Genomic DNA, 11082 nt, shown 5'->3' on the forward strand with positions numbered 1-11082 from the left:
TGTTAGTACATGAGAGGTGTACTACACACACATTAACACATTGATGTACACTAACATAAACTAATCTTAAAATGAGAATTCACAAATGTGTGTTAGTGTGTTTTGATCACACAGTCACACAGGAAACTCTTTGTGTGTGTGTGTGTGTGTGTATGTTGTGTTAGAATGTAAGTGTTAATTTGTGGGAACTCTGAGTTTTGATTTAACACATTACTTTTTTCAGGGTCGCGATGCATTGTGGGAACTCTGTGTGCGAGACAGGGAGACGCACTATTTCCGTGCACGAGACGCAGTTTATAATTAATGCAGTGTTTCTATTTAAAAATACTTTTTTTTTAATTTATCGCGCGCCGCGTGCATGCTGTATTAAAAACACACCCGTGCGCGAGCGAGCGTCACCCTGCGTGTGTGTGTGTGTTTCCCAGCGCGAGGGGCGGAGATGGGATATTCAGATCCGCGCGCACTGAGTGACAGCCTCCAAATGCGCCGAGAAACTCTGCTGCTGCTGCTGCTGCTGCTCGTGCTCCTCACAGCCCTCTACACACACGCACACACACACACACGCACACACACGTACATGCGCAAACACCCATGCAGCTCTCGCGCACGCACGCGGCGCTGAAGCTCTCTGTCTCTCTCTCTTTCTGCGTGTGTTCGCGTTTTATTTCTATTTATGCGACATTATATCAGCTTTAATTAGTCTCCATCTTAGCGGAAGAAGTAGCGAGGCGCGCGCCAGGTATTTCTATTCCTGCACTTCTTGTTTTTTTTTTTTTTTTTTTTGTGGGAAAGAAAATCATTTTAGAAAAAGAAGCAGAAGAAAAAGAAGAAGAGAGATATCGCGCGACTCGTTTGCGTTTTCAGGTTCGGGCTCCTTTTTTCTCTTTTTTTTGGACAAAAGACTGGATGCAATTGTGAAGAAAAAGAAGAAGAAGAAGTAGTAGTAGTCCATTTTTCTGTCATTCTGTCTTTAATTTTTTATGTCCTTTTTTTTTTTTTTTTTTTTTGGAAGAAAACACCGGATCTGTTAGATGCATTAGAAGAAGAAGCGGCGCGCGACTTCACTTGTGCATTTTCTCTTCTTCTTCTTCTTTTTTTTATTTTTAATTTTTAAGGAAGATCTCACCTTAACCATCGCATGCATCACCAGAAGACGTGAATCCTTCTGATTTTTTTTTTTTACTGTGTAAAGAAACATCGGACTTCTTCATGCTTTAGGGGAAGAAACAAGAAACAGTCGCGCGACACACATCTTTTTCTCTTTTTCCGCCCTTGTTCTTTTTTTTTTTTTTTTTCCATTTTACACATGCTTTAAGCACAGTGTGTTTTTTGGACACTTCACACTCATGCATTAGCGCCGCGTCTGGTGCGCGGTGTGTGTTTTTATTTTTATTGTAGTAGATATATTGGAGTTGTTTTTGTTTTCCGGCGCGATGTCGTATCCTCAGGGTTACCTGTACCAGCCCGGCCCGGGCTCTCTGGCTCTCTACCCGCTCAGGAGTGAAGAGCTCGAGCTGGCCGCGCGCTGCTCGTCTTCCTCCTCGTCTTCGTCTTCCTCCTCCTCATCCTCCTCGTCCACGGGTTCTGCGTTCACTCCGTACCCCGCGTCCGCCGCCTTCACCGCCTCCGCCACGGGCGGCTTCGCGAGCGCGCTGAGCTACCACACCGACCCGGCCACCGGCTTCCCCTCCTACATGGTAAACACTTTCACAATCTACATCCGGTTTTCACCGTGCATGCTGGTTTTTAGTTTTATTTACCGGCAGCTCGTGCGTGTTGTGCAGGGATGGACGCGCTTGCGACATGCTTGTTCAACTTAATTGTTTTTTTTGTTGTTGTTGTTCATCATTAGGTCAGCATCATATTGTGCATATTTGCATGTGCATTTACATGTGCATATTTATCTATTGTTTGTTTGTTTGTTTGTTTCGTTTAAAATGTGCAACAGAAAAAAAAAAGCCACGCACGTGCCACCCGATCAAATTTTATAGACACCACCTTTACACCTTTATTTGCGGGAAACTGTAACTGGGTGGGGAAGAAAAATCATTGTGCGCATCACGTGCATGCTGTAATGTGTTGTTGTTGTTGTTGTTGTTGTTGTTGCTGTTTTTGTTTTTTAAAATAAGAGCTCTTCCTGAGTAAAGAAAAGTGCGCGTGCGTAGTGTGTATAAACAGGCTCTAATGCATTTATATCGTATTTATAGGCTAACACACACACACACACACACACACACACAGAGAGAGAGAGAGAGAGAGAGAGAGAGAGAAATGCGGGTTCTCTCTAGGGACCTTTTCTTATTTAAATGATTTAAACGAAGGTTCATTGATGTTCATGTTAGTTCCAGGAACCATGTTGTGTTTAGTGTCTCAGCTCTAACAGAGTTTCAGAATTATTACTAATGCTCCACATATAAAGCGTCCGTGTTTATCGATACATCTGTCTATATAGCTATATTTATATATTTATAGGGATTTTCTGTTGTTGCATTTTTATGCATGCTACATCATGACATCATCTCGTTATTAGACCTCAGCGCGAGCGTGTTTCCTAAAATGGACGCGCTATGAAATGATAGTTTACAGGTTTATAAGATGATTGTTGCGTCACGTGACATTTCATTATCGTTATCATTATGTTTCTCAGTTATTTTTGGGAAGTCCTCAAAGCTCGATAAGATCACGCTCACATATTTATATCTATTACTAATATTATTATTTTTTAAATATATAGCTTAATAATACATTCTCTTGTGACCGCGTGCACCTATTTATTGTTATTTTATTTTTTAGTGCATCCGTGACACATCTATCGTTTTATCTATCGTGATGGTTTTTACAGCTTATTTCCTCCCTGATGGAACGAAATGCACGCGTTAAACTGAATCGTTTTATTGTTGTTATGTATGAGAATTATCAGGTTGAAATCACGTGCGCGAGCTCCTTTTCCCTGACAGAGATGCACAGAAAATCCTGCATCATGTCAGAACTATTGTCATTATTATTATTATTATTATTATTAATGATAATAACAATAACGGTGATCATGACACAAACGCAGGTTTTAAGCGATTTTGTTTCTTTATGCGAATGGGCGAATGTCATGCCTGATTTACTGCACGACAGTTATTTGAGATTTGATGAAAATTCAGCCCTTTTCAGCTCGCGAGCTCTTCATTTCTCACTTCTTCATGTGTCTTTAGAGGATTTTGCTGCGCTGAATAAGCTTCTGGTGCATTATTTACTATTATTTACTTATGCCTAAGTCTCACTGGGATTCAAACTTATGGAGGAAAACTCACAAGTAGAATTCAACACAATTAACACGTGTGTAATGTTTGTTCGTTCGTTTGTTTTTCTTGCTCTGTGTGAAGAGGAAAAAGAAAAATACGGCTTTAAATAAATAAATAAATAAATAAATAAATAAATAAATACACTAATGAGAACCGTGCACACTGCAGGTGTTGCGTCAAAACGTAATATAACCAAAAAAATGATAGTAAAATAAAAATGAAATAAAGCAAATCCAGACATACAGCAGTTTTACTGAAACACGCACAGCTTTAAATCATTCTTCACCAGTTTTCCACCAAACAGCTTAATGAGGGTGAGTTACACTGTAAAGCCCTTTGTGTTGAACAGAATCAATAAAAAAAAAACAGAATCAGCTCTGATGCACAAAGATCTCATTATTTATTCAATAAAAAATATGAAACAATTCGCATAAAGCTGATTTGCATAAACGGATTTGCTTTTTGAATTTTTTTTACTATAAGACTTTTTTATGAATGAAAAAGAATAAGAATGTAGAAGTAATTATGGGTTAAAAGTGTTTTAGTGTGATTATTTACTATACTGTTTAATATTCTGTATAAGCTGTAATCCGTGTTATACAGAGGAATCGCAGATATTTTACTCAATAACTCAAAGTTACTGCTGTTAATAAAGAACAAGAGAGAGAGAGAGAGAGAGAGAGAGACAGAGAGAGAGAGAGAGAGAGGATTTGTGCATCCTGGTTGTCTTAAACTTAAAAAAGAAAAGACAGATTTTAAACCCAAAAATCCGACTCCAAGGTGTGAAACAAAAACTCCTCACTGCAGGTCTAAAACACGAGATGGAAAAAAATCCGAAACATTTCATTCTAAGGAGTCGATTTTATTTTCCCGACATGATCTGAAAACATCTTTTACAAGTGGTGTAGAAATGAAACGCTCGCGCTGCTGAACAGGTTAAAAAAGAAAAGAAAAGGCAGAGTGCGGTTTAAAAGGCTGGAAATAAAGTGGAGTTAAATTTGCGCAGCTGAAAGGAGAATAAAAGCTGAATTAGGACGCAAATGACACGGATTTTTTTAAGGGCTTCATAATGCTTAATAGGATTTAATGTAATGCTGCGGTTCAGCGACCGGGCCAAACACACACACATACACACACACACACACACACACACACACTCAAACACACTTCACTTCACTCGAAAACACGCACTTTCCCCCGAAAACACACACACACACACACACACACTCGCTACCCGGAGCGGTGATTATGGGAAACGGAAGTAGAATGATGTTCACTTTAATGTGATCATTACTGAACCGATTCAGAACCGATTATCACTTTATAAACTCTACACTCATTAAACCCTCTATTATTATTATTATTATTATTATTATTATAAATGTACTATACCACTTCTACTAATAGTATTTTTCCATTTATTTATTTATAAACCAATTTTCTCTTAAGTGATGCACAACAACAGCAATAATAATAATAATAATAATAATAATAATAACAAATTAAAATTCCAATAAATATTTTATTTTATTTTATCCCGAATCACCTATTAATAAACAACAGAAAGAGACACAACAACATAAACAACAATAACAAACAATTTATCAATGTTTTATTTTAGAAAACAAATTGTTCACATTTATTTGTTTATTTATTATTACATTTTAATTATGCATTCCAATTTCATAATAATAATAATAATAATAATAATAATAATAATACAAGCTTTAAAATTGATAACACTTCATATTTATTTGTTTATTTATTTATTTATATTTCACAGAGCCGTTTAAAATGTAAACAAATAAACAGTTACACTCTTCTTCTTCTTCTTCTTATTATTATTATTTGAAATGGAATTTGCATAACGATTTTCTACCGTGTGTGTGTGTGTGTGTGTGTGTGTGTCAGGCCTCCCCGTACGACCCCCCTCCCTCGGCCATGGCGGCTCCGCTCGGGTTCCCGCCATACGGCAGTGCGGGATTCCCGCCGCCCCCGTACCAGCTCAACGACCCCGCGTACCGGAAGAACGCCACGCGCGACGCCACGAGCACGCTGAAGGCCTGGCTGAACGAGCACCGGAAGAACCCGTATCCCACCAAGGGCGAGAAGATCATGCTGGCCATCATCACCAAGATGACGCTCACGCAGGTGTCCACGTGGTTCGCCAACGCCAGACGGAGACTCAAGAAGGAGAACAAAGTGACGTGGGGCGCGCGGGCCAAGAGCGAGGACGAGGACGAGGAGGAAGGAGCGCGCGCCGAGCGGAAAGAGGAGGAGGAAGAGGAGGACGACAAGCACGCGGACAACGGAGACGCGTCCGCCGAGGATGAGGGTAAATTAATAATCATTTAACAACCAAAACATAAAAAGTATGATTTTACATTTCAAAACAAAAACACAAAAGTTTTGTTTATAAAAAAAAGAACAAAACTTTTTTTAAAATTCGTTGGACTCCCATAATTGTAAAGAAATTAGACCTACAATAAATAGATTAAATATATCTATATTGTTAATTTAAATGTATAAATTCTGTTTAATTTGCTTTATTTTTAGTTTTTAAAGGAATAGATTAGATATATCTCTATTATTAGTAAAAAAAATTATAATTTCTGTTTAATATGGTTTATCTGTACTTTTTAAAGGAAACACAGTTTACAAATAAGCACAACCTTCACACCAAGCAAGTAAACAAATAAAAATAAAAAAATTCATTATTTTATATATATATATATATATATATATATTCAAAAAAGAAAAACATTATTTATTTTCTTTAAAAAGATAACATAAATATGGTTATTTATTCTAAAAAAAGAACACTTTTTTTAAGTTTAAATCATGTTATTAATAAAAGTTAATTTTAAGATTATTTTAAGATAAAAGTTGCATAAATGAAGATAATACAAATAATATGCAGAATAATGTAGGTAATATTTAATGTAGTTCTATTTAATTTGATTAATTTTTAGTGTCAAAAGGAAACAAACACGACAGTCACAAAACAGCGTTTTCAAACAAACACGACCTTCACATCCAGACCTCCAGAGAAGATTAAATAAAAAATTCAATTTTTAAATTAACTAGTAAAAATGTTATAAACGAGGTCAGTTAGCATGTCCAGATGATGAAATCTCAAAGAGAAAGTTAACACTGTGTATAAAAACAGATTCATTTTTAGAAAAAATAAAAAGCCTGAACTGTAAGTTACAGGGTATGAATTCTCACCGAAGGACGTTAAAATCAAGGACATTTCAAGGACACACAGGAGATCAGGTGCGAGTGTTGGGATGATCGTACGACGGCTGCTTCAGAAGTTTGGAATCCAATCGATGTAAATAATGTGTTTTGAATACATTTCAGATGTATTTTATGTGGAAATTTTACATATTAAACAAGTAATTTTTAAAATTAAAATTTTAAAATACCTTGGAAACTGCAATAATAAGTTCACAAATTAAGACAAAATAAGACAAATTATTGTTGTTGTTATAAATGAACGATTATGAATAATTTTAGCGAATGAACAATTAACATATTGACAAATGTTCATACCATGTTTAACACAATTTTTAATAAAATACTAATGAACTATTATCTACAATCATGTTTTACAGAAGTTTCAGCAAAACTCACAAAAGTGCGTTCTGGAAAAATGAAACAGCAAACAAGCTGCTTTTTTTTTGCTGTTATGTGAATTCGTACTCTATAACTTACAGTTTACGTGCGTTAGGTAAGATTAGTCTTATTTTTCAACTTTAGGTCTCTAACGATTATGGAGCCCGTTCCCACCCATGTTCATAAAGCTCCGCCCCCCCAGGATCTTCACTGGCCTGTAGAGTGACTATAAAATGACTGACAGGAGGCAAATCCAAACACAAACAAGCATTCCGGACCGGAAGTCATTTTTCCGAATGGGTTTTCTCAGCCACGTAATAACCTTCTGCTAATGTCATAGCTTCATCCATTGTTTTTATTTTATCATGTTCTAAATATCTTCCAGGTTATTTGTACAAGAAAAAAAAAATTAAAGACTGCACCTTTAATTTTGATCGAATGGCTTTGTAAATGCCTCGAAAATGTTTTTATGATCAACAAACATGTTCACAAAAGTCTAGAAAGAATTTACAAGTGAAGGAATTAGAAACGATAGATTACAGATTATAGATTATAGATCGTCTATCAACTGTAAAAGTGATTTGCAAAAACCAAAATGAAAATCATTAAACACATTCAGACAGCATTACATTTAATATTTTCATTAAATCATTAGAGTTTCTGGAGGTTTCTGTGTAGTGGAGGGTCCATAAACATGAAGATGTTAAATTATAATATCAATAATATAGATTATAATATCACACAATGAGCTGTACAGTCAGATTGAAGCTGTGTGATCTAATGATCCGAGATCCATGCTGTGATAAAGTGTGTCATGATGTGAAGTTCCCAGAGTAACAGAGGTTTTGCTTTATAAACATCATGCTACACTAATGTTTGTTCCAATTATTTTAGCTCCTTCTTTTGTAAATAAATATCACTTAAAATCAAATATTTAATTTTATTTCTTTAAAAATAGAGGTCTGTTGTTTTCTGACAATTTGTTACAAAACATATCATACTGAGAGCTATATAATATAATATAATATAATATAATATAATAAGCCAGATGTTAAAAGACCATAATTCCCTTCACCAGTTGTTTGTCCAATAGAAATTATTCACACTGTTCAGCTAAAATTTTATATTTTTAAAAAGTCTCATTATTCTGACACAGCTTTATCTTTGTCATGTTTTTTCAGGCATCAGCCTACATGTGGACTCTCTGACTGACCACTCGGCCGAGTCGGATGGAGAGAAAGTCCTCTGCAGGATTGACGACTTCTCCTGCAAACCTTCTCCCGAAGCAAAAGAGAAACGCTCTGAGATCGACCTGACCTCGGCTCACGGGGGTCACGGGGGTCTGTCACCCAAACCCATGACCTCGTCACCTCTGACCGGGGTGGAGGCGCCGCTCTTGGACGCGCATCGCGACAAAAACAAGACCTGTGCTGACGTCCAGAGCCAAAACACCAAGCCCAAGCTCTGGTCGTTGGCTGAAATCGCCACTTCAGACCCCAAACAGCCGCTCCAGAGCCAGAACTGCCCCTCAGGGGGCGGGATTTGGACCTCCAGCCAATCGGGCGCGGCTCCCTCAGCGTCCATCTTGGCCAGGCCGATTTATTACACTTCTCCTTTTTACGGCAATTATGCCAATTATGGGAACTTCGGGCAGGGGATCCTGCGCTACGGCTCGATTCATAAACACACTCCTGAGACGACGATGCTAAAGGCTAATCACGCTAATCACATCCAGACGGAGCAGCACTTCAGGGCCTTGAGCGCGGAGGCCAAGAAAGGTGAAAGAGCAAGAAGAAGTTTCACACGACATAAATTATAGAGTTCACGGCGAAGCTCAGTGTTAATCCACTGATGCGTAATAATAATTATAATGCTTATTAGCATATTATTTATCTATGCTAATTAGCTTAGGTTATGTAAATTACTTTCAATTCTGTAACTTTTGAATCCACTGTATCATGCGCTCAGTATTACAATTCTTGATCTAAATTAACATATTAATTAACATAATAAGTAACATCATGATAAATATTTAACATATGCAACTTTACATTTGCATACAACAAATTATAATCAATTAATTATAAATCTTAAACGTTATCATGATGCACAAAACTCTTCACAACTAGGAATTTAATGATGCTGCATTTCTATCACAATACTTTTTTATGCTTTATGATATCATAATGATATTCTACTATAATTATGACATCATCATATAACAGATAATAATCACATTCCTAAATTCAACACATGTTTCCCCCTAAATTATTATTTCTTGTTTGTTTTTTCCAGCAGACTCCGGTGACGTGTGCACACTCGGACCTCAGTCTTACCTCTCGAGCTAAAGATGAAGACGACGAGCAAGTACGTCATCAATAACAATTAAAAAATGACATCTGTCTTTTCCCAGAATTCCTTGTCAGGAATTCATTTTCATTATTAAATGAAAAGCTAATCTTTTGGGTAAATGGAGAACTCGTGGAGAAGTTTGCCTCATTATTGTAATTACATAAGATCTTTCAGCTTTGTGAATTAGAATACTAATGAATATTAAATACATTATAATTAGCATCATGATTAATATGGTGTGTGTCCACAGAGAGATTATACACTTCATGAATTTAAATATTTAAATGGATTTTTTTTTTTTTTGTGGGTTGATGTGTCTTTATTGTTATGGAGCAATATTATAATTATGGCTTATTAATATTAATTAGCATATCATCTCGTTATAATGTGGCAATAATGTGGGATATTTTTGTCATTATTACATTATGAAGCTAACCATGAAGCATTATGAATTACGGGAATAGTATTTCTCAAATCTCTTATTGGCTAAATGTTATAACTATTATTATAGATATCAATTAATATAAATCATGAATATGCTAATTAGCAGGACGAACTGTTACATCATTATAACTTGTATATTAAATGTAGTTTTTTTTTCTTCTGGTTTGCAGGTAGGCGTCATCAAGCGAACCATCCTCCTCCTCCTCCTCCTCCTCTTCCTCTTCCTCTTCCCACGCTGGCGTTAAATCATTTCCCCGTACACCGGATCATATTTGGTGTCACCTACAGTTATGAAATTTCTGATAAATAAGGACCTAAATGGACAGCAGGTGTGTTATTGGACAAGACGTGTGCGTTTTATTGATTAAAGTAATTATCTAACCCGTAAATAAGGACACGGTTTCTCAGGATCCCTAAGTTTCGCTTCATTGCCACCCTGACGGTACGCGGGAAACGTGGAACGTTATTTCGAAGACTTTTTTTCATTTGGGCCTGGATGTGACACACGGAAACGCAGGAAGACGACACGGCGCCGGTGAAGAGTGGAATATTTGATATTTATTTTTGTAAATGAGGGCAAGTCGCCTGTATAATTTATGCAAGTTGTATTGCAACGACACACAAAAACCCCCGACGTTTTGTTTGTTTGTTTTGTAAATAGATAACGGTCGGTTTTTATTTAAAAAGAAAAAAACGGGCGAGGGTGTACACAAAAATGTTGTTAAACAAGAAGACTTTTACTAATTTATATCTTGCATTGTAAATAAAAAGAGACGTGCTAACGTGCACTGGCTAATTTCGGCGGCACGCTTTGTGTGTGTTTGTTTTAGATCCACATGAAAGATGTTCTTTTTTTGTTGTTGTTGTTCTCAAGAACATATGCAAATTAATTGCAAAAATTAAGACCAATTAAACGTTTTGTAAGCCGGACATGAAAGAGCCTGCCGTAATTATTAAAATTAATTTCTATTCAAACTTCTAACATAAGAAATAATAACACAAATAACTTTTAATTAAGTTACAAAGTTGTCATTTACTTCATTTATTCTTTTTATTTCTTGTAAACCTGCCACTGGTGCATCGCAGGAAGGCTCATTAGAGAATAAAACACTTTAGGACATGCTGCTAGAAGAAAATCATCGACTTTGCCGTGGTGACAGTAACTCCTCTTCATCACAGCACCCTGTCGTTGATTATTTTCCTACAACAGCAGGACATGGAGTCTTTTATTCCTTAATTCATTTACGACATTACTTTATTTGTTCCTGTAGACCTGCACGAGTGCACTTATTCACCCTGGAGGATTTTGAACATGGCCCTATATAGGGTGGCAACACTTTTGTCCCAGCTTGCGCTTTGTACATTATGAAGGGTG

At 36.5% G+C, this 11082-nt stretch overlaps 1 protein-coding gene across 2 annotated transcripts; it reads left to right on the forward strand.

Annotated features, from left to right (window-relative positions):
- Positions 1–434: 434 nt before the first annotated feature.
- Positions 435–10507, forward strand: irx2a (iroquois homeobox 2a). 2 transcript variants are annotated; one of them, XM_026926051.3, is made up of 5 exons: positions 435–1697; positions 5205–5628; positions 8093–8689; positions 9207–9278; positions 9878–10507. In XM_026926051.3, the coding sequence occupies exons 1-4, from the start codon at positions 1434–1436 to the stop codon at positions 9257–9259; spliced, it is 1338 nt and encodes a 445-aa protein (XP_026781852.1). In that variant the 5' UTR covers positions 435–1433; the 3' UTR covers positions 9260–9278; positions 9878–10507. The 2 variants fall into 2 exon arrangements, with proteins under 2 accessions (XP_026781852.1, XP_026781853.1); XM_026926052.3 differs by having other exon boundaries at positions 9210–9278.
- Positions 10508–11082: the final 575 nt, after the last annotated feature.

This window comes from Pangasianodon hypophthalmus, chromosome 1 (assembly GCF_027358585.1).
Source record: "Pangasianodon hypophthalmus isolate fPanHyp1 chromosome 1, fPanHyp1.pri, whole genome shotgun sequence".
NCBI classification, from domain to species: domain Eukaryota; kingdom Metazoa; phylum Chordata; class Actinopteri; order Siluriformes; family Pangasiidae; genus Pangasianodon; species Pangasianodon hypophthalmus.

Bases quoted from the DNA above. Each gene is read 5' to 3' on its own strand.
- irx2a (XM_026926051.3), top strand. From the start codon at position 1,434: ATGTCGTATCCTCAGGGTTACCTGTACCAGCCCGGCCCGGGCTCTCTG. The intron at 1,698-5,204 runs GTAAACACTTTC...TGTGTGTGTCAG, and splicing joins CCGGCTTCCCCTCCTACATG to GCCTCCCCGTACGACCCCCC. The intron at 8,690-9,206 runs GTGAAAGAGCAA...TGTTTTTTCCAG, and splicing joins GAGCGCGGAGGCCAAGAAAG to CAGACTCCGGTGACGTGTGC.